This window comes from Saprolegnia parasitica (genome assembly GCF_000151545.1).
Source record: "Saprolegnia parasitica CBS 223.65 unplaced genomic scaffold supercont2.2, whole genome shotgun sequence".
Taxonomy (NCBI): domain Eukaryota; phylum Oomycota; class Saprolegniomycetes; order Saprolegniales; family Saprolegniaceae; genus Saprolegnia; species Saprolegnia parasitica.
In genome coordinates, this window is record NW_012156396.1 from 219138 (window position 1) to 240180 (window position 21043).

The window sequence follows — 21043 nt, forward strand, 5'->3', positions numbered from 1 at the left end:
ACGGTCGGCCCACGGTCGCATCCAAGTGGAACTACCGCAACACGGGTCTGGCTCACGACCGCGGACGCTGCTGGTCGATCAAGTAGCTTGACGATGGACCACATAGAAAAAGAAAAACCCATAGTGGTAATCCCGGTAATACACCGCCTGACAAGAATAGGAGCGCTGGGAGCTTGCCAGCAAAGGCGCTCCACTGGGTCGAAATCTCAAAATAGACGGTATATTTTTATTCCGACGTATCCATCATTTAATTCGCATAAACAAGCGCGATGCGGTCGTTTGCACATCATAAAATACCACGGGGCCACAAAACCGACGCGTCGATGGTATTAAATTTAGCCGGCGAAGCTCAGTTGAGTTTTGGTCGGAGCATGGACAAGCAAGTAGATACGAAGCTGCCACGCGTCGTCTTCGAGAGCATTCCACGCCTCTTCGCCTACGACGCGACGCCCCACCACGGTGTCTTTGACCATTACGAGCGCGAGACGCCGTCCTGGCACGCGCTCACCAAGCTGCCGCTCGTGCAGATGCAGAACGTCAAGGTGCTCTACTGGGTCCGCCACGCCGAGGGCCACCACAATGCCGCCGAGCGCTTCTACGGCACGCCGACGTGGGACGCGACCATCTCACTCTCGGACGAGTATTTGGACGCTGCGCTCAACGACGCCGGCCTTGCCGACGCCCGGAACCGGTCAACGCACATGCTCTACGAACGCCATCTCGGGCTGCCGCTGGACAAGATCATCGTGTCGCCGCTCACACGGACGCTGCAGACGGCGCACGAGCTCTTTCGCCTCAACGACTCGAGCGTTCCGCCGGTGCCCATCGTCGCGATCGAGAACTGCCGCGAGACGCTCGGCGTGCACACGTGCGACAAGCGCAGTCCGCGGTCATACCTAGCCAAAGCCTTTCCCAAAGTCAACTGGAGCCTCATTGCAGACGAAGAGGACACGCTATGGTCGCCTACCCATCGCGAGACAGACGCGGAGATCCAAGCGCGCTGCCATGCGTTCTTGGACGACGTCTTCACGCGCATCCCCGACAAGTACATTGCCGTCGTGTCCCACGCCGGGTTCATCCAAAACTGCATGGTGCTTCTGCGGTACCCCAACTACAAGCCAAAGAACTGCGAGACGATCCCGACCGTGGTCCAGCGCACGTTGTTTGCACCGTCCGTCGTCGCCAAGCAGCTGCCGCCCGCGGAACCCATGATGGAGCTCTCGTCGCTCTTGGCGATGCTGCTCGTGCTGGTTCTCTCTTGCAGAGCTCTGCGCAAGTAGCATCGACCAAGCGATGCACACAAATAGTTAGTTCAAAGCATATGTAATACGATCGTGGATGCGACGCCTTCGTTAGCGTGATACTAGTACACGTTTGACGAGAGGTCGATGCCGGCTTTGCGGTGAAGGCAACACACCACACGACCGACACGTGCCGACTTTGACTTGCCACGTCAGCATTACGCGCTGACGCAAAGATTGCGTCAACCCTGTTGGCAACGCCATGATGCAGCCTCCTTTTGTCCAGCAGCACAGCTCTGGGGGCGCGCGAGATCATTCGAGTCGACAGCTTGCTCGACTAGTGCTCGCACGATGTCCAGCCTGAGCCTGCACAAGCTTCATGCCCCTTTACCTGTACTTTGCGCATACAATTCAAACCATGAACGCTCTGCAGAATCAAAATCTGCAATGAGTTCGAGTCCGACGACAACCCACGATAAAGTTGCCACTTGGAGACTGAGCACTTGATTTTTGTATAGCTCGAGGCGGTGCAGCCATCGTCCTTGGCCACATGTCGACAACAATCATTTATTCCCTTGCACGTCGATGACTAGCCAAAGAAATAGCCCAACGCCGCCCAACATGACGTGCAAATCAAAATGGGCGCGATCTTTTGCGCCGTTGAGGCGTTTGATTGGTCGCTTCGGAACGTTTTTAGCCAGTTACATTTGTTCGGTCGCCCGATTGCGACGGAGATTCTGGCTTTTGCCATGGACGACTTGGTGTACGACGACCCGGTGTACGCGACCCTCCACGGCGGCTTCCACGTCGTGCCAGGTCACTTCGCCTACCACGCAGCGCCCGACCACGACGCCATCTTCGAGCACTTTGCCAGCGCCGAGACCGACTGGCGAGCCTTCGCCAAGGCCGTCCGCCGGGCCAACCGCCCCAACACCAAGGTGCTCTACTTCTTGCGCCACGCCGAGGGCGAGCACAACGCAGCCAAGATACGCCTCGGGCCCGAGGTGTGGTTCCGCGATGTCGCCATCACCAACGAGTTTCTTGATGCGCGTCTGACGGCGAAAGGCGAGGCCGCGGCCGCGAGCGCCGCCGCCCGCATGAAGTACGAGCTCCAGATGGGCTTGCCGCTCGAGAAGATCATCTTGTCGCCGCTGCGCCGCACGCTGCAGACAGGCACGACCGTGTTTGCGACCGAGATTGGCAAGGTCCCGTTTGTCGCAATGGAGCTCTGCCGCGAGACCATCGGTGTGCACACGTGCGATAAGCGGAGCCCGATCACCGAGATGGCCGCGCTCTTTCCGATGGTCGACTTTTCCGACATTGCCGAGAACGACGATGGCCTCTGGCAGCCCGATAAGCGCGAGTCTCTCGAAGAGATCCAAGCCCGCGCCGTGCAGTTTCTCAAGCACGTGTACGAGAACGTGCCCGAGACGTTTATTGCGATCACGTCGCACGTCGGATTCATTGGCGCGTGCTTGCGTGTGCTCGAGCAGACCGAGTATCGGTTAGACAACTGCGAAATCGTGCCCGTCGTCATCCAGTACACCGAACCGAGCAAGAGCCCGCGGAAACGCGTCGCGTAGCCTGCTGTACATAACCATTAAAGAGGCGACGACACTACGACAAGAGACTTTGAGTCTGGTTCCAGGTGGCTGGTCGCATCGATGTAATGACGCAGCACCTTTCCAGGCTCGGTTAGGCGAGAGATGTAGGAGATCCAACAACTTTATATGACGACCCTGCTCTATTACTTCAAGGCGCCGATGCGATCTCTACATGGCAAAGAGGTCGCGAAAGCCTTGCTTTTGGTCGGCCGTCAAGCTCGTCGGGAACAGCACGTTGATCTTGACGTGCAGTTGTCCTACATGCCAGAAGAGCTGCAGTCAGACATAGAGGACATCGACCTCGACACTACCTCGCTCGGACGCGTACTGGTACTTGGGCATGCCTTCGCTCGGAAGCGAAATCACTTGACTCGGCTCCGTGATCGACGACCGCGTCACTTCGACGCGGCGACCGTCCAGGTGCACAAAACTCTTCTTGAAGCCGATAAGCGCCTCCTTGAGCGAGATGTTCAATTCCATCCAGAGGTCGTCGCCGTCGCGCGAGAAGAGCTCGTGGGGCACGGTCGCAATGCGGAACCGGACGTGGCCGGCGCTGCGGTCGGCAAACTCGTCGGCGTAGTGCTCAAACTCAATCTCGTGGCCGTCCTGCATGCCCTTCTCGACGTCGACGTCGACTTCAACGTCGGCAAAGTTGGTCTTGTGGCCGCCGCACACGGGGCACGTGCTCGTGACAATCTTGCCTTTCCCATGGCACTTGGTGCACGTCGTCTGGAACTGCTGGATAAAGCCTGGTCCGACGCGCCGGGTCTCGAGCTACAAGACTATGAGTTCGTGGAGCCTGTGATCGCTTGTACCTTGACACCGTGGCCGCCGCACTCGTGGCACGTGTGGATGTCGTCGGCATGGGCTGCGCCTTTGCCGTGGCAGTGCTGACACACGGTCTTCCGCCGCATCGACACGGGAATGCTGCGGCCGTTGTACAAGTCGGCGAGCGACACGCGAAGCGGCACCGTGACGTCGTTGCCGCGCGACGGCTCCTGCTGGCGCTGGCGGCCGCCGCCGCCGAAAAACTGCGAGAAAATGTCAAACGGATCATGGCCGCCACCGCCGCCGCCGCCATTGTCCTTGAGACCGTCTTCGCCGTACATGTCGTACTTCTTGCGCTTCTCCGTGTCCGACAAGACCTCGTACGCTATAGAATTGTTACGGACCACGAATGGCAGTCGCCGACGTACCGCTGGCCACTTCGGCAAATTTCTTGGCGGCGTCTTCATCACCAGGGTTTTTATCAGGATGCAGCTACAAGCACGCCGCATGACGCCTCGGCCATGCCGGGCAAGCCTACCTTGAGCGAGAGTTTCCGGAAGGCCTTCTTGATCTCGGGCGACGATGCATCGCGCGAGATGCCGAGCACCTCATACAGGTCGCGCCCGGCGTACACAGCCGCGAGCAGCACGACAAGCAGCAGGACGAGCAGGCGAAGAGGCCGCCGAGCGTCCACGGTCGCTGCCATTGCACCAAATGGGTTTTGCGCCCTACGCTTGGAATATCTTTGAGTGCCAGTGCCTAATTAGGATAGTTCCTAGACGAGGTTCGATTGGATCAATATTTTTGTTTTCGGACTTTGACTGGCGCCAGCCACGTGGCGCTGCAGTTCTGGAAAAGGTGCGTCGCCCGAGCGTGCGATGCCTGGACAAGGACGCTGCTCATAGTTTGACCACATATTGCGTTCGCAGACACCGATCCTTAGCTCTTCGTAGAGCCTAGAGGCTATCAGATCTGCGTCTGCTTGGCGCTGCAACATCATGGACTCGCAATGGCCTGCATGGTGCTTTGTGTGCAATACAGCTTGGAGAGCGGCATGGGATGCTCAGGGAATAGCTCAGGGCAATGCAAATTTGCCGGCATGAAAACACGCCATCTCGTGGTAGTATAGGTCTTCTAACGCTTGAGTCGAGGAAGATGTTGTCTCCGAGGCTGGAAAATACTTCCTCCGTCGTTGTAGTTGAAATGCACCAATCACTGCACGGTGCGGCATCCATCGGAGCCAATCACAGGCGTTGGTTGACGGTGGAAGCATCTTCCAGGCATATTTTGCTTGTCATTCGTCCAGGTCATTCTTCAATTGACCAGCATGTTCACGTCCCGATCTATTTCCAAGAGCTTTGTCTCTGTGGCCCAGCGCGAAGGACCAATCACGGCCCGGTGCGGCATCCATTGGAGCCAATCACAGACGTTGGTTGACGGTGGAAGCATCTTCCAGGCATGTTTTGCTTGTCATTTGTCCAGCTCATTCTTCAATTGACCAGTATGTTCACGTCCCGATCCATTTCCAAGAGCTTTGTCTCGGTGGCCCAGCGCGAAGGTGTCGGCGCGACCGTGCGCCGGTCCATTGGTCACCCGATGCTGCGCCGCCTCGACCCGTTCTTGATGCTCGACGAGTTCCACGTGCAGCTCCCCGGCGGGTTTCCCGACCACCCGCACCGCGGCTTTATGACCATCACGTATCTCTTGCCGCACTCGCCCGGCACGATGCTTCACGAGGACTTTTGCGGCCACCGCGGCGAGCTCGCGCCTGGTGACCTCCAGTGGATGTGCCCAGGCCGCGGCATCGTCCACTCGGAGATGCCTGCGAGCCGCAACAAGCCCGCGATTGGGCTCCAGCTCTGGCTCAATTTGCCCAAGTCGCTCAAGATGACCGAGCCCAAGTACCAGGAGATTCCGGCCAAGGGTCTCCCGCGCGCCAAGAAAGGCAACGTCGAGGCGATCGTGATCGCAGGCCAAGCCATGGGCGAGACCGCCAGTGTCTTTACCAACGTCCCGATCACGTACGTGCATTTCATCTTCTCAGGCGCCGCGTCGCACTCGCATGCGCTGCCGAAAGACCACAATGCGTTCGTATACGTCATCTCGGGCGAGGGCTTCATCGGTGGCACGCGCGTCGAGCCGCACTCGGTCATTTTGCTCTCGGCCAACGGCAACGAAGACGGCGTCACGCTCGAGACGACGGGCGAAATGCAGTGTGTCGTGCTCAGCGGCAAGCCCATCAACGAGCCCATCGAGCAGTACGGCCCGTTTGTCATGACGACCCGTGCCGAGCTCCAAGCCACGATCCAAGACTACAACTTTGGCCGCAACGGCTTTGAGAACGCGGCGGATTGGAGCTCGTCGATTGCCGAGCTCGCGTACAAGTAAGGCGGCTTCAATTCCACATTGCGTTCATTTTAATCGATATGCAACATAATATCTTGTTGTGGGAGCTAGTAAGGGGTAGGGTTGGAATCTGAACGAGACGACCTCTTTGCAGGCAATGATATATGCCTGAAGCACGCTTTTGCATGTGTGAAGAACCTCATACTGAAATTCCTCTCGACCAAAAACGCACGAGTCTTGTCTCTTGCCTCAACTTTGCGATACTTCAAGGGTTGGAGAGCGGAATCGCATGTTTCAACCGACCGCAATCGGGTGCAGTCGGCAGCATGAGGAGGCGCCACGTCTTGGTGTCGAAAATGTACCACGTGTTCTTGTGCTGCAGCGAGAGCAAGCCGGCCATGATGCCAGACGACGTGTCGAGGAAGAACGCGTCGCCGTGACGCCAGTGGGTCCAGCTGAGCATGTACAAGCTCTGCGCATTGAGCAGGAGCGCTTTGGCAGCGCCGACGACAAGCGCGGCACACGCCAGCGTTCGATGGCATACGATATCACGACGCAGCCACACGCAATACCGACGGTGACTTGGAGGCGTGCGTAGCTGCCAATAGCGACGTAGCCACTTGTGCAGACAAGCGCTGCGTCCATGTCGCGAGCGTCGCAGGACCGCTGCAGCTGACCAAGCGGCGACAGTGGCTGGATGGATGCCACGCAGATGAGAACGAGCCATGCGAGGTTGGAGCTCTTGAACGCGTAGAGCGACGTGTAGTGGTGCGTGGCGCAGCTCAGAAGATCGTTGAGAACGTAGACAAGCCACGTCACTTCGGACGCGCCGAGGACCGTCTTGTACCACGGCAGTTTAGGTAGAGCAAAGTGCGTTGCCGCACCGACTTGAACGAGGTCGGCGACGCTCGTGTTGAGGAGGCACAGCGCCGTGACGCTGCGCAAGAGCAAGAAGGGGCGACCGAGCCAGACGAGTCCGACGACGCGGTTGATGCAAAAGAGGTTGCGGCTCTCGAGACGGCCGCGGGAGCGGAGCGCGTTCAAGAAGACAAGGCTCATGACGAGAATGATGACGACAGTGACGTACGCGACGCCTTGTTGCAGCAACGCTGCGTAGCTCGCTCGGAGTTGCGCGGCGTCGGGCGGCATTGCGTCGGGGCCGTGCCCCCCGAGATGGTGGTGATGATGCCGGCGTTGCCTTGGAAAGAAACCACTTCGCGCATGCCGATGGCCCACTCGTAGAGACTGCACCAGCCGTAGAAGCTCCAGCCGCGGTCGTTGTCGTCCAACAGCGGAATCAACATGAGGCTTCCTGGACCAATAGAACCACCGAGGGCGTACTGCACCAGTGTAATGTTGTGGGCGAGAACGTCCGCGTAAAGTGCCCTCGCAGTGCGCTCAAGAGTCGCAAAGTCGATCGCGTATTGACGCAAAAAGTTGAAGAACGTCGCATAGTCCCCCGCGCAGTTGGCGACGATGGTCGTGTCCAACGCGCAAATGCCGTCGAAATCCGAGGTGGCGTTGAGGGATAGGGTAAACTCAAACCCGAGAAAGGCAAACAAGAGTTGCAGTCGGGACGGAAACATGACTTCGCTGCTGACAAAGCGGCACGGGCTCGTGGCTGTGAATTGACTGTAGAGGCCCGTGGCGCCGGATAAGAGTCCGTTGTCGATACCGCAAAAGAGGTTGCCGCCACCGAGCAAGATTGAGAGGTCGTCGAGCAAGAAGCGTGGAGCCGCCACGAGATTGTACTTGACAGGCAGTGACAGAAACGTCGTTTGGGCGTTTGGGTCGCGAAGGAGGAGCGAAGACAAGGCGCTGCTGACACCGGCGTAGAAGGCGAGGAGGGACGGCGGTGGCACGAGGTACACCATGTCGATGGCATTGAACGGACCGACATTCGACTCGAGCGATGCTATCTCGCTCGGAAACGGCGACGTCAGAGTGCGATTCTCGACGAGAAGGCCCCAGCTGGACGCATTGCGGAACGCAAAGTTGGCGCTGGTCCGCAGCAAGCTCCGGCCACAGATGCCTGTCGTGTTGGCGCCAATGGCCCAGAGGTCGCTCGCGAACGCCCAGTACATCATGTAGGACGTCTGGTGCTGAGGGTGCATCGAGGCGGGTATGTAACTCAGCGCCAGTGGGTACGAGAGACCAAGGGCCGTCTCGATCGTCAGCGCATCGTCGAGTCCGATCGTCTTGTAGTTTTGCCACTGCAGCGTAAAGTGAGCAATGTTGTGTTGACGCCACGCACGAGCCTCTTGGTCGATAGAGAGAGCGGTGTCCGTGAGCGACGCGAGCCATTGACGGCCAGTGAGGGTCATTGACAGATCCTTTCCGAAACCCACATGAAAGGAATGGCCCCAGCATCGATCCCAAGCATCCCAGTCATCGACGTTGCGCAGCGGAAGCTCGAGGTACACGGCGCCATTTCTCATCATGTGTGAGGCACAACGCCTCTGCCGACCTTGTGTACTTGCCATCTCCCATGTCTGGTTGAGGTCGAGCCAGCAGTACTGCGTAAACATCCACGGCAGGAGGCATGGATCCATGCGGCGAAGGTTGGCCACGACGATCTCTAGCGACGGAGTCGACTGGAAGAGCGCCCGGCGCGCCGCGGTGCTGCTCCAGACGATCGTGCCTTCGGATCCGTTGTAAAAGCGAGAGTAGTCGAGAAGCCGGGGGTCGTCGAGGTGCAGCGGAGCCTCGGTCGTCGTGAGCAGCAGCTCATTGAGCTTCGTCGCCAAGTACGCGTGCGTGCTGGAGCTGTTGAAGCCGCTCCAGAAAAGTCGTTGGCGAGGCTCTCTTGGATAATGGAGAGAAACGCCACGTTGCCAATCAGCGTGAACGCAGTGTAGCCAAGACCGAGGAGCAGTAGGGTGTAGTGTGCTCGAGACGACGGCGGAACGACGACGCAGGTGGTGTCACGACACGCTACGTGGACAACGTCAGCCATCGATTTTGTAGGACCCAGGTCCAGTGACAGCCACCGCGTGATGTCAAAGACACCGCAGCGGCTGCAGAGGAGACCTCCCATGAACGCTGTGACGGGGTTCGTCGTTTCCGCCTCGCCGTTTAGAAAGCAAGTCGATAGACCCGTCCAAAGCGCACTTGACGCAGACAATGCTGGCGGTCTCGGTGCTGCGACCAAGGTTGCTGCGGCCGCCACGAGGATCGCACCACCAACGTTGATGCCAACGACACCAAGTGTTCGCGTCCAGTGACCGAGAACGAGCGCGCCGCTGTCGCAGAAGACAAAGTTGACCATATTGACCGTACTGCAGGTCTGGTCCGTCGATGCAGCCGCGTGCAATGGCGCCAAGACGTCGAGTAGAAGCACGAGTAGCCATGCTACGAGTGTGCTCACTCTGGCCGAGAGGCGCGTATGTGATTGCGTCATCGGGTGCAGTAGCTCTTGCGTGGCGTACGCCAGCCACGTTGTCTCGCCGGCCAAGAGCGCCGATACCGCGACAGACCGCGGCGCTTGTTGAAATGCGACGGCACCAAGATGTGTTGACGTTGCCAGTGGCACAGACGCGAGGCAGAGCGCTGCTGTCCCGCCGCGCAAGACCAACAGACTTCGACTCAGCCACGTAGAGCCCACGATGCGATTGAAGACAAACCAGTCGCTGTCGTATGGTCGATAGACGAGCCAGAGAGCTACGACGACCAGTGCGACGGCAAGCAAGCCAGCTGAAGTGACCGCGGCGCCGTACCACATGTAAATGGCCAAGCTAGAGGACATGGACGACGATGGTTCCATCGGCTTGGAAGCGTAGGCACTCGACATGATATGCCACGTAGCAACGTCGCCTTCGAAGGACACGACTTCCTTGGTGTGCGTGACCCAGTCGTAGACACTCATCCAGCCAAAGAAGGCCCAGTCTGGTGCCAGCAAGAAGTGCTGCGACACGTTCACGTTGCCCGAGAGGTAGCTCACCGGCGTTAGCAGCTGCCAGTAGCTTAGATTGAGTGCGGCAATGTCTGGTATAACAATGTCACCAAAATCGATGAGATCAAACGCTGCTTGGGTCCGTTGACGCTGTGTGACGCACGCATGCACTTGACTCGGCGGGCACCGCTGGCAAATTTCGCGCTTTTGAGACGGCGTTTGTTGCAGAGCCAGGGTTGCAAAGAGGCTGTTAAACGCACTCCACTCGATCGTGAGCGGTAACTGTGGGCCACATTTGGCATCAAAACTAAATGTCTGCTGCACGAACGGCAGAGGTTTGCCAAAGAGACAAAAGGGGCTGCCGCTGTGAAAAGCGATCGATGGGTCGCTCCAAATAGCTGGCGTCGGTGTCAATACCATTGGTGCCAAAGCCAAGACGGCAGTTGATGCATTCTTGGCTCGCATGGCGGTTAGGACGGCAGTTCGGAAGCGTTGGACAGCTGTGACGAGCGATACTGGCGGTGACAGCCAGCGTAAATCGATATTGAAGAACGGCCCGAGGGCGTCTTGTAGAACCAACACCTCGTACGGGATTGGAGGGCCCATGTTAAAAATGACGAGCACCATCGGATCGCGAGCGCCAAAGAACGTCGTTGCATTGCGCACGAGGCTCTGGTTGTGGCCGAGCGCCTGGAGATCGTACTCGAATGGCGCGAGCAGGTTGCAGGTCGTCCACCCGGTCTCTCGTGCCCTGGTGGGTGACGATCCAATGAGAAAAGACCGAACTTGACCCATGGCATTGGTCACGTCAACGGTATCTTGAATGCCTGTGGCGACACGGTTGGCGTACTGCAGCTCGTAGCGCGTCACGTGAAATGACGCCCAGAAATCGACCTCGTCAGGCACCGAAACCCACTCGTGGGCCATCAGTGACGACAGCCAGCGCTGGCCATCGATACTGGCCGCCACAGCGTCGGCAATCGCAAAGTTGAATCGCGCGCCGTTCAAGTCGAGCCAGTCGCGGAGCTGGATGTTGCGTAGCGTCGCTTCGAGGTACACGGCGCCATTGGCGGTGTACCGAGCTACGCAGCGCTCTTGCCGCGCCGCCGAGTGCGCGAGCGCCCAGCGCTGCTGCAAGTCGACCCAGCAGTACGCCGTCATGAGGTTCGTCACGAGTCTCGTCTCGAGGCGGCGAAGGCCGTTGATCCCATCTTGCACGGTCGTCAGCTTGTCGTACAGGAGCATGCGCGTGAAGACGCGGGTATTTCCGCGCGCGTCAAACTGTGCTAGCGGCAACCCATTCTCAAAGGCCATCAAGTCGAAGCTATGACGCGACGCATTGCCCAACAGCTGCGTGCGAAAGGCTGCTGCGAGCGCTGTCGAGACGGTGGCCGCGTCAAAGTCGCGCCAGAAAAAGTCGTTGGCCATGTACGGGGCAAAGAGGTAGAGACAATAGCAACTGAGTCCCATGGAGACAACGAGGTACCCGATGCCGAGGACATCGGAGAGGCGTCGGCGCATGATCCTTTCTGCGCGGTCGGTTACTCCATGTGTCGGTTTCGACTGCGATCGAGAGCGGTCTGTGGCGGTGCCACGTCACATACCAAGCACTAGTGTTGCCACAGCGAGTCCACAACGCTCGATTAAGTGAGCAATAGAGTGGTCTCTTGTCTCGTCCTTGAAGCCATCGATTGAAAGCACCATCGACAAACGCAGCAGCGACTCCAACGAGGCTTTAAACTCATATTCGATTGGTCGATCGATGTTTGCAAACGATTTTGATTGGCGGTTCGAAAAATGGATTATTTGTCGCTCGACGTCGTTTTCCGCTGCCGTGATTCCTTCGTGAGCTCTTCCATCTCGACCATGGCGTCGTCCCAGTCGCTCTCAAGGTCGTCTTCGGTGACGTGGCGTCCATCATCCTCGTCATCTTCGTCGTCGACCTCGACGAGGATCGCGGGGGGCCGGCGTCGGCGGCCGCTGCGCATGTAGAACAACGTCAAGAGGGTCGCAACCAATCCACTCGAGAGAGCAGCGAGAAGCACAAGCGCATGCCACATCGTCGACGTCTCGCTGGCTCTTACTCCGAGGTCGCACGCGGCCTCGGCCGTCGCATTCCAGTACGTCGGCACAGAAATTTCCTGGCGCGTGTCGGTAAAAGGGACGCGCTGCACGAAACGCGTAAAGAGGTCGAGCGCCGCAAGGGGCACGTCGTACGGCACCATGTGGCCCGCACCCGAGACGATGGCAAACGTGAGGTTGCCGCCCGTTTGCACAAAGCCCGCGGGGACGTCGTGGCCCTTGACGCGCCACGTGTAGCGCTCGGCGGCTTTGAAGTCGTCGCGGCCGGGCCATTGGAGCTCGTAGAGGACGCGCTCCGTGTTGAACGCATTGCACATCATGTCCCACTAGAACGTAGGATATAAAAATAAGAAAAAATAAGAAAGACCGCGCATGTCGTACCTGGCCGTTGAAGAAGAGCACGTCGACGCCGTCGCGCAGCATCGCGTCCACGTCGTGGAGCGTACTCACAGCGTCTTCGTGGCCCAGCGCGCCGTACACATCGTAGTTGCACTGCTCGAACGGCTGCGTGTTGCTCTCGACATGCAGCGCCTTGCGCACCTCCGGCTGATCCAAGTACGCGCTGATGCGCTCTTTGGCTGGCGGGTACTCGTTCGAGCTTCCGTAGGCGCGCACGTCGTAGAAATTCAGCGGCACGTTGCCGCGCACGCTGTCCATGATGCTGTCCAAGTTGGCAAAGCAAGCGGCGTCGTGGTAGACACCGCGCGCAATGGCGTCAGTGCAGACCGTAAACTACCGTCCATGATGGGAATTGAACCCACAAGACGATCGCACCTTGGTTTGGAGCGTGCGCATTTGACCGAGCGAAATGAGCCCGAGACCGTGGGCGAACCCACTATAGTCGTACTGGATGAGCGGGTGGACCCAGCCGTTGCCAATGCCGGCACCGTGAATCTGGATCTAGAGAAATTGAATCTGAATAACCAGTTTCGAGAACGAAAAGACGCCGACCTGAAGACCGTGCGTATTGCGTGCATTCTCAGTCGCAATGTGGCTGTAAAATTGCGGGATCCATCGACCCGCGTGCGACTCGCCGAAAAAGTAAATCGGTCGCGAGACAAGGCCATGGACGTACTCGGGGTGCTGCTGGAGGAACCCGAGAAGGAACGTGTAGAAGTGGGCCGCGACCGCTGCCCCGGACGACGGATACGCGCGCGTCCCGAGTGTCGAGAGACCCGTGCCGACGGGCTGGTCCACAAAGAGGACGTTGCTCGTCTTCTGCCATCCGTACTCGTTGCGCGACAGCGTCAAGTCGGCTTCAATGTGGAACGGACCGCACTCCATGAACAAGCCGAGCATGCTCGTGCAGCCAGGTCCACCGTTGAGCCTACGACGTCGTCCTCAGTGTCTATGCCGCAAGGTGTGATCAAACCCACCAGATAGTCAATGGCGCCGTCGTTGGGTCCTTCACTTCGGCCTCGACTAGCCAGTAGAAGAGACGGCCATTGTTTGTGGTGTCCACTTCGACATGGCCAGCGTAGTGCGCCGACTTCATCCCGCCCGCGGCGAGGCCAGGCAAGGCCTGGACACGCGTCGCGCTCGTAGCATTCGAAACCGCTGCGTCTGCACGGCGAAGGCCATGCACCGGGGCTGCCAGGAGTAGCAGGCCCACGGCTGCCAGCAGGACCAGCATGCTGCGACGACCCGTTGTCATGCCCCGTATCTTGCTTGGCGTACGTGTATGACGCAGCTTGGCTTGCTCTGTACATTCGGCATATGCCACCTTGAAGTGCTAGGCACATCCAATAGTGTGAAAACAAATAGTGTACTCTAGGCACCATTTTACGCCCGATGCAATCGACAGAGCCGAGCGCCTTGCAGCTGCTGCTACCGGTACATGGTAGTTTAAGGGTTTTGAACGTCGTATTTGTAAGGCTATGGTTGCAGTGTACTTGGGAGCTACCTTGATGGAAGGGGAAACCCTTGATTTTGGATATCCCACCTGATGCTTTCTCGCAGGTCTCTCAAGGCAACTTTAGTGAAGGTCCCTTCATAAAAGTACTTTATCGAAACCTGGGACGTGGTGCCAAAAAGACCATCATTAAAAAAGCATCAAGCTTATTGTTTGTATGTGGATTTGTTCGCGAAGCATTTAATTTAATTTGGATTTTAATTCGTGCGAATGGAAATCGCCGGGCAAAGCCAAACCCCAAATCTCGGACGGACCATGAAGCTCACCGTGAAGACGCTCCAAGGCGTGGCCTTCCCCATCGAGGCCGAGCTCACCGATACGGTGCGTCCCATCCCCCGCACCAGCTAGAGGCTCATGAGCCAATGCAGGTGCTCAGCGTCAAGGCGAAGATCGAGCAGCAGAACGGGTCGGCCGTCGACCTGCAAAAGCTCATCCACGCGGGCAAGGTCCTTAAGGACGAAAGCCCCCTCTCGGAGTACAACGTCAAGGAGAATGACTTCTTGGTCGTGATGGTCACCAAGGTAGCCAATCACCACCACACTTCATGACTTTTTACCGTTGGGTTAGCCCAAGGCGGCGAAGAAGCCGGCGGCTGCGCCCGCTGCGGCCCCAGCGGCTACCCCGGCGGCGGCTCCCGTCGCGGCCCCCGTTGCCGCGTCTGTGGCTACCCCGGCGGCCCCTGCCCCGGCGGCCCCCACGGCTACGCCTGCTGCTGCTCAAGCTGAGGCCCCCGCTGCTCCCGCTGGCATCGTTGTCGGTGAAGCTCTCAGCGCTACGATCCAGCAGCTCTGCGATATGGGCTTTCCGGAAGACCAGGTATGTCGTGGCTTGGCGTGTGCATAATTTCTCAGTGATCCGCACGCTAGGTCCGCTTGGCCCTTCAGGCCGCCTTCAACAACCCCGACCGCGCCGTCGAGTATTTGATGAACGGTATTCCCGACACCCGTCAGATCCCCGTCGGTGGCGCACCTGCTGCCGCCGCTCCCGCCGCTCCGTCGGCTGCCGGCGGTCTCGCCGGTACCAACTCGCTCGAAGCGCTCCGCAACCACCCCCAGTTTGACGCGCTTCGCCGCTTGATCCAGTCCAACCCGGCGGCGCTCCCGACCGTGCTCCAGCAGATTGGCGGCCAGGTACCATTCATTCTCTATCCCTATGGGCAGACATGACGTGGCTCACATACATGGGACGTAGAGCCCGGAATTGCTGCGCTTGATCCACGCCAACCAGGAGCAGTTTGTGCGCATGCTCAACGAGCCGATCGCGGAAGCCGCGCCGGCCGACCAAGGCGGCTTTGGCGACATGGACGACATGGGCGGCGCGATGCCGACACCGCAGCAGCTCCAGCAGCTCATGGCGTCGCTGTCGCCCGAGCAGCAGGCGCAAATGGCGGCGCAAATGGGCATGACGCCGCAGCAGCTGCAGCAGTTTTCGCAAATGCTGAGCCAAATGCCGCCCGAGGCCGTCCAGCAAATGATGCAGCAGATGGGCGGCGGCGCGCCCGGCGCGGGCGCGCCTACGCGTATCCACCTCACGGAAGAGGAGGCTGCGGCCATCAACCGCCTTGTCGACATGGGCTTTGACCGCAACGAGGCCGTCCAGGCGTACTTGGCGTGCGACAAGAACGAAGCATTAGCAGCCAACTTCCTCATGGACAGCATGTCGGGCGACTACGACGACGCGGCCGGCGGCAACTTTGGCGGCGACTCGAACGACGACATTTATGGTTGAGCGCCCACAGCGACTCGTTGTCGACCGCTAGCTAGACCCGTATTAAGAAGAGCTTATAGTCGTTGGCACCGACGCCGCAAGGGTGCGGGCTTTTAAGAGTCTCTTTTTTGCTTTTCCGTTTTGGGTCCAAATTCAAGCAGCAAAGACGCACGCAGGGTGGGACGACCGAGATTCGGCAAGGCGGTCTTGGGTTCGTTTCGCCTCGCTCGGCAGGGCAACTCCCTACGAATCGGCACGCGACGGGGCGAGCGCTCGATCCATGGGGATGTCCGAGGGCGTCGTCGAGATTTTAAGCACCCAAGATGGAAATAAGAACCGATATCTCGCTCTACCTTATACGTGCGTCGCCGTTCTTGCTGCGGACGATAGCTCATCGAGGAGGCGAAATTCGAGCAGATCTTCTTCGCGTGTGCCCTCGTCGAGAGCTTGAGAGACAAGGCGGCGGACTCTGGTCCTGGGATCTTGCCGACTGCTTCAACTTGCGATGGATTTATTCCAAGGTACCTCGGCAGTGATCGCTCGCGACTCACAGTGCGTGGCTACGCCCCTGCGACCGACGCGTCGACCGTCAATATATGCCTCTCGCCAGTGTTTTATTTTTGTGCAACTACGTCCAATTTGTATCCGAACTATACTCCTGCCAGTCGTTCATCGTCGTCGTGGGCGGTTGGATTGGGCGGTTGCCATCAAGGGCAAGATGTGTGTCATGTCGCTCTGCAGCTCCGGCTGTGACCCGGCTGCAACTTGAGCTTGTCCGTGCGTTGACGTCTTGGGTTAGGACGTTGCACCCAGAAAGTGAGGGAATTCCCCGTAGCCTTTCTATTGCGAGCGTGTGTCTTTGCGCCCAACATTTGAAAGTGCACTTTGGCTCACTTCCCTTTTCCAAGCAAGTAGCGAGCATGCTGATCTTGTACGGGTCGCAGACGGGCACGGCCGAGTCGTACGCCAAGATCGTGCACTCGTTTGCGAAGGCGCGTGGCCTCGCCTCGCGCATGATGCCGGCGAGCAGCTACGACATGGCCGCGCTTCCGCTCGAGGACGAGAACGTCGTGCTCTTCATCACGTCGACGTTTTACAACGGCGAGTTCCCCAACAACTTTGCGTCGTGCTGGGAGTACCTCAAGAACGATGCGCCGGCCATGCTCAACCTCAAGTTTGGCGTCTTTGGCCTCGGCTGCTCGACGACCAAGGACAACTTTAACCGCGCGGCCAAGTCGGTGCGCGCGCGCCTCCTCGACCTCGAAGCCGTCGAGCTCATTCCGGCCGCGTACGGCGACGAGCACGACGCGTGCGGCCACGAGACAGCCTTTCGTCCGTGGATCAAGTCGCTCTGGACCGCGCTCCTCGGCGACGACCAAAAGATGACGCTGCCCGTGCACTATGACGTGCGCCAGTTCCACATGGACGCGCCCCGCGACTTTGGCCCGTCGTTTGGCAACTTTACGGTTGTTAGCAACGAGCTGCTTACGCCCGAGGGCTACGAGCGACCGACGTACCTCCTCACGATGGACCTCCCAGACGGCATGAGCTACCAGACAGGCGACCACGTCCAGCTCGCGTACACCAACCCCGACGACCTCGTCGAACGCGCGGCCGCGCGCCTGCGCCTGAACCTCGACACGGTCGTACAGATGCAGCCGCTCGAGTCCAACTTGCCCAAGACGTTTCCGTCGACGGCGCCCGTGACGGTCCGCGCGCTCCTGAAAGAGTACCTCGACTTGGCTTCGCCGCCGAGCCGGTCGTTCCTCGAAGGTCTCTCGATGCTCGCGTCGGACCCCGAAGAGGCAGCGTATCTGCAGAACCTCGCCGAGGACATGGGCGTCGGCAACCTCTACATGCGCTACGTGAGCGGCGGCATGCTCCGCGAGCCGTTCACGCTCATTGACGTGCTCGAAGACCATCCGTCGATCAAGGTCAAGCTCGACCACCTCCTCGGGAACGTCCGGCCCATCATGCCGCGCTATTACTCGATTTGCTCGAGCCACTTGGTGTCGCCGCGCCAGATTCAAGTGTGCTACATGGTCGACCAGTGGTACTGCACAAAGGACCCGACCGTCGTCATCCAAGGCGCGGCCGCCGGCTTTCTCTCGCACCAAGTGCCCGGCAACCGCGTCACGGCCAAGACGAGCCGCGGCTACTTCAAGATCCCCGAGACGCTGTACGTGCCGATCATTGGCGTCGCGCTGGGTACTGGCATTGCATTCTTCCGCGCACTCATGCAGCACCGCGCGGCCATGCACGTCGAGTCGCCGGACGCGCCCGTGACGCCGCTGCGTCTCTACTATGGCGTGCGCCACGCGTCCAAGGACTTTCTCTTCAAGGACGAGCTCCACGGGTGGGAAGAGGAGGGCCTCCTCGAGCTCATTCCCGCGTGCTCGCACGATTCGGCGGCCTTTGTGACGCCGGCCACCAAGCTCGCCGAGCACCCGGAGAAGGTCTGTGAGTACCTCGACAATGGCGGCGTGTACTTTTACTGCGGCATTGGCGGTGTCATCCCCAACTACCACGAGGCGTCGGTGCTGCACGCGCTCATGGAAGGCCACGGCGACGAGACGACGGCGGCCATCGAGGCCTCGACCATTGAGGCGCTCAAGGAGTCGGGTCGCTGGCAAGTGGAGGCCTTCTCGCGGTCGCTCGACCACGAAAACGCGCTGCAGCAAGCCCAAGACGTGGTCCTCAACAAGGACCGCCGACCGATTGCCGATGTGCTCAGAGACTGCGAGATGTTTTGCTACCAGTGCGCGCAGACGAGCCAGGGCGTTGCGTGCACCAAGGTCGGTGTCTGCGGCAAGACGCCGACGGTCGCCGCGCTCCAGGACCTCGTCATGGAGCACCTCAAGCACCTCTCGTGGCTCGCGCACCAGATTCGGTCGCTGGACGCGGGCGACGACAGCGAGCTCTTGCGCGCGCTCGATGCCTTTACGCTCGACGCGGCGTCGTCGACGCTCACGAACGCCAACTTTGACCCGATGCATTTTGTGGCGCTCGTCGACAAGGCGCTGACGTTCTACGAGCCGCTGCAATCGCTCTACAACGAGTCGGCCATGGCGCTCGACGAAGACCCGCTGCCGACGCCGTGGATCCATCGCGAGTTGCCGCAGAGCGCGGCCGCCGCCTCGGACGTGGACATGGAAGACCTCGTCAAGCACAGCAAGAAGGTCGGCGTGCTCTCGCGCCTCGCCTTGCGCGCAACGACGCGCTCGTGGGCCTGCAAGAGATGCTCGTGTACGGCCTCAAGGGCTCGCCGCCTACGCGGACCTGGCGGCGACGACAGGCGCCAACGACGCCGAGGTCCAGAGCTTTGTCCACGAAGCGTTTGCGTTCCTCTTGACCAAAGACGCGAGCAACGTGGATGCGTGCATTGAGATGCTCATGCGCGTCGGCCAAGTCAACCTCGTCGCGATGGAGCTCCTCGCCAAGGCCAACGGCCCGCAGTCGCCGGCGACCGTCTCGATCGCGCCCGTGTCGGGCCACGCGATCTTGGTGTCGGGCCAAGACCTCTATGTCGTCCGAGCGCTCGTCGCGCAGTGCGCCGCGTACGAAGAAGCCAATGGCGTGCACATCAACGTCTTTACGCACGGCGAGCTCCTCACAGCGCATGCGCACGAAGACCTCCGCGCGTCCGGGCACCTCGCGGGCCACTTTGGCACCGCGTGGCAGCGCCAGTCGATGGAGTTTGGCCACTTTCCCGGCGCGATCCTCATGACGACCAACTGCCTCACGCCGCCCCAGACGACGTACAAGGATCGTCTCTTCTGCGCCGGCATGGTGGGCTACCCGGACGTGCCGCACTTGGCGGCCGACGACCTCTCGGCGCTCCTCGACAAGGCGGTCGCGTGCGCCGGCTTCACCGACGACGACGCGACGTTCTCGTACCCGCCCAACCCGTTCGTGCCGTCGGCCACGTCGTACACGGTTGGGTACGGCGTCGACACGCTGGTCGCGCGCGTCGATGAGATTGTCGACGCGATGAACGCGGGCGAGATCTCGCGCTTCTACATCGTGGGCGGCACGGACGGCTACGAGGGCGAGCGCACGTACTACACGGACCTCGTGAACGCCTTGCCGCCGACCAGTGTCGTCCTCACGTTTGGCTGCGGCAAGTACCGCATGAACCACATGGACCTTGGCACGATCGGCGAGACGGGCATTCCTCGGCTCATTGACCTCGGCCAGTGCAACGACGTGCTCGGCGCGATCGAGCTCGCCAAGGCGATCGCTGCCAAGATGGACGTGACCGTCTCGGACCTCCCGCTCTCGATCGTGCTCGCGTGGTTTGAGCAGAAGAGCATCGTGACGATGCTGACGCTGCTCTCGCTCGGCATTTGCCACATGCGCGGCGGCCCCACGACGCCGGCGTTCTTGCGGCCGTCCGTCTTTGAGATCATGCGCGACCGGTACAACCTCAAGATGATCTCGGTCAGTGCGCCGCGGGACGTGACCAACATGCTCTACGGCGCGTAATTGCCACCAGCTCGTCTGTGGATAGTGTACACAATGTCTGTAAACCAACGATATATATATACATTGATATTCTCTAAAACATGGACGGGGTGTGGATGCGCACCGCGTCGAGCGGCGCAGGCTCGAGGCCGTGGAACTTGTCGAAATCGATCTTGACGCCGCCCTCGGTCGACCGCTCGACGCAGCGCGCAAACGACGCATGCCACGCCACGTCGCTCGCCGTGTACGAGTAGCGTGCCTAGGATGATGCGCGTGCAGCTGGATACGTTGGTTTTATCAACATACCTGCATGGTGTTGGACGTCGTGCTGTCCTCGCCTTCGAGGACGACGACGACTTCGAGTTCGCTCGCGGCGATGTGCCGACGGATCTGCTCCTCGGTGGGCACGGCCGGTACAAAGCTCGTGTCGTTGTAGTCGCGGTTGCCGTTCTCATGGTCGATCGCACGCTGGCACGGATCTACATCCGCAATGATGATACTGCTTGTGTCATCCAGCACAGCGGGATGGGCAGGACATACCTGGGAACGCTGCCGCCGTCGACGCGTCATAGTCGGGGCGTTGACACTCGCGAGGGTAGAACGGACTCCATTGGTCAATACGGTGGACCTATTACAAGTATCAACTTGATACTATATGGGGTCCGCGACGATTTACCACGACTTGAGGCAGCGCCATGAGAAGGTACGCGCCGACGTCGTCGTCGGGCTGCTGGAGTCGCATGTGATGCGTCTGGAAGAGCGCGCCTTCGGTGCCGTCGGGGTTGATGTCGTGGCGCACTGCGTAGCAGCGGACGTGGGCTTCGAGCAGCTACGTGCCAATGCGGGCGGCATTGGTTTGTATCGCGGGGATACCTGGTGCTTCCGGCGCTCGCACACTTGAAACATAAAGTAGTACTGGCCTCGGATCTTGCGAATGACGGCCGACTGCGTGAAGATGATCGAGTTGGCGCGACGCTACGCCTCATTGTGGCCCGACACATGGATGCGTTATCATACCGTCGCGCGG

General features: G+C 59.7%; 9 protein-coding genes across 9 annotated transcripts in view; 5 read left to right on the forward strand and 4 right to left on the reverse strand.

Moving 5' to 3' along the window:
* Positions 1-355: 355 nt before the first annotated feature.
* Positions 356-1348, forward strand: SPRG_00609 (hypothetical protein). Its single transcript, XM_012338834.1, has one exon. The coding sequence runs from the start codon at positions 372-374 to the stop codon at positions 1278-1280; it is 909 nt and encodes a 302-aa protein (XP_012194224.1). The 5' UTR covers positions 356-371; the 3' UTR covers positions 1281-1348.
* A 618-nt stretch (positions 1349-1966) lies between these two features.
* Positions 1967-2870, forward strand: SPRG_00610 (hypothetical protein). Its single transcript, XM_012338835.1, has one exon. It carries the CDS (start codon positions 1991-1993, stop codon positions 2822-2824), a length of 834 nt encoding a protein of 277 aa, XP_012194225.1. The 5' UTR covers positions 1967-1990; the 3' UTR covers positions 2825-2870.
* Positions 2871-2950: 80 nt separating this feature from the next.
* On the reverse strand, positions 2951-4352 carry SPRG_00611 (hypothetical protein). Its single transcript, XM_012338836.1, has 5 exons — positions 4152-4352; positions 4042-4105; positions 3661-3998; positions 3157-3619; positions 2951-3102 (listed from the first exon to the last, which is right to left on the reverse strand). Exons 1-5 carry the CDS (start codon positions 4317-4319, stop codon positions 3014-3016), a joined length of 1122 nt encoding a protein of 373 aa, XP_012194226.1. The 5' UTR covers positions 4320-4352; the 3' UTR covers positions 2951-3013.
* Positions 4353-5097: 745 nt separating this feature from the next.
* On the forward strand, positions 5098-6046 carry SPRG_00612 (hypothetical protein). Its single transcript, XM_012338837.1, has one exon. The coding sequence runs from the start codon at positions 5117-5119 to the stop codon at positions 5999-6001; it is 885 nt and encodes a 294-aa protein (XP_012194227.1). The 5' UTR covers positions 5098-5116; the 3' UTR covers positions 6002-6046.
* Positions 6047-6224: 178 nt separating this feature from the next.
* Positions 6225-11380, reverse strand: SPRG_00613 (hypothetical protein; the record flags this gene model as incomplete). Its single annotated transcript, XM_012338838.1, has 5 exons — positions 8785-11380; positions 8436-8737; positions 7211-8219; positions 6532-7157; positions 6225-6451 (listed from the first exon to the last, which is right to left on the reverse strand). The coding sequence occupies exons 1-5, from the start codon at positions 11370-11372 to the stop codon at positions 6225-6227; spliced, it is 4752 nt and encodes a 1583-aa protein (XP_012194228.1). The 5' UTR covers positions 11373-11380.
* A 211-nt stretch (positions 11381-11591) lies between these two features.
* On the reverse strand, positions 11592-13566 carry SPRG_00614 (hypothetical protein; the record flags this gene model as incomplete). The annotated part of the gene is made up of 5 exons (XM_012338839.1): positions 11592-12259; positions 12315-12665; positions 12708-12833; positions 12885-13260; positions 13310-13566. 5 exons carry the CDS (start codon positions 13564-13566, stop codon positions 11654-11656), a joined length of 1716 nt encoding a protein of 571 aa, XP_012194229.1. The 3' UTR covers positions 11592-11653.
* A 498-nt stretch (positions 13567-14064) lies between these two features.
* On the forward strand, positions 14065-15674 carry SPRG_00615 (UV excision repair protein Rad23). Its single transcript, XM_012338840.1, has 5 exons — positions 14065-14166; positions 14214-14366; positions 14413-14661; positions 14712-14975; positions 15037-15674. The coding sequence occupies exons 1-5, from the start codon at positions 14101-14103 to the stop codon at positions 15571-15573; spliced, it is 1269 nt and encodes a 422-aa protein (XP_012194230.1). The 5' UTR covers positions 14065-14100; the 3' UTR covers positions 15574-15674.
* A 798-nt stretch (positions 15675-16472) lies between these two features.
* On the forward strand, positions 16473-20037 carry SPRG_00616 (hypothetical protein; the record flags this gene model as incomplete). Its single annotated transcript, XM_012338841.1, has 2 exons — positions 16473-18798; positions 18848-20037. The coding sequence occupies 2 exons, from the start codon at positions 16473-16475 to the stop codon at positions 20035-20037; spliced, it is 3516 nt and encodes a 1171-aa protein (XP_012194231.1).
* Positions 20038-20110: 73 nt separating this feature from the next.
* SPRG_18926 (hypothetical protein) overlaps positions 20111-21043 on the reverse strand; it is a gene marked incomplete at both ends in the record, with an annotated part of 1624 nt that continues 691 nt past the window's right edge. Inside the window, 5 exons of the mRNA XM_012339414.1 lie at positions 20111-20275; positions 20323-20495; positions 20557-20644; positions 20693-20845; positions 20890-20991. Of these exons, the coding sequence (XP_012194804.1) occupies positions 20111-20275; positions 20323-20495; positions 20557-20644; positions 20693-20845; positions 20890-20991 (681 nt within the window). The remainder of the gene's footprint in view (positions 20276-20322; positions 20496-20556; positions 20645-20692; positions 20846-20889; positions 20992-21043) is intronic.

Bases quoted from the DNA above. Each gene is read 5' to 3' on its own strand.
- SPRG_00615 (XM_012338840.1), top strand. From the start codon at position 14,101: ATGAAGCTCACCGTGAAGACGCTCCAAGGCGTGGCCTTCCCCATCGAG. The intron at 14,662-14,711 runs GTATGTCGTGGC...TCCGCACGCTAG, and splicing joins TGGGCTTTCCGGAAGACCAG to GTCCGCTTGGCCCTTCAGGC. The intron at 14,976-15,036 runs GTACCATTCATT...CATGGGACGTAG, and splicing joins TCCAGCAGATTGGCGGCCAG to AGCCCGGAATTGCTGCGCTT.
- SPRG_00609 (XM_012338834.1), top strand. From the start codon at position 372: ATGGACAAGCAAGTAGATACGAAGCTGCCACGCGTCGTCTTCGAGAGC.
- SPRG_00612 (XM_012338837.1), top strand. From the start codon at position 5,117: ATGTTCACGTCCCGATCCATTTCCAAGAGCTTTGTCTCGGTGGCCCAG.
- SPRG_00610 (XM_012338835.1), top strand. From the start codon at position 1,991: ATGGACGACTTGGTGTACGACGACCCGGTGTACGCGACCCTCCACGGC.
- SPRG_00611 (XM_012338836.1), bottom strand. From the start codon at position 4,319: ATGGCAGCGACCGTGGACGCTCGGCGGCCTCTTCGCCTGCTCGTCCTG. The intron at 3,999-4,041 runs GTACGTCGGCGA...ACAATTCTATAG, and splicing joins ATTTGCCGAAGTGGCCAGCG to CGTACGAGGTCTTGTCGGAC. The intron at 3,103-3,156 runs GTAGTGTCGAGG...TCTGGCATGTAG, and splicing joins CCAGTACGCGTCCGAGCGAG to GACAACTGCACGTCAAGATC.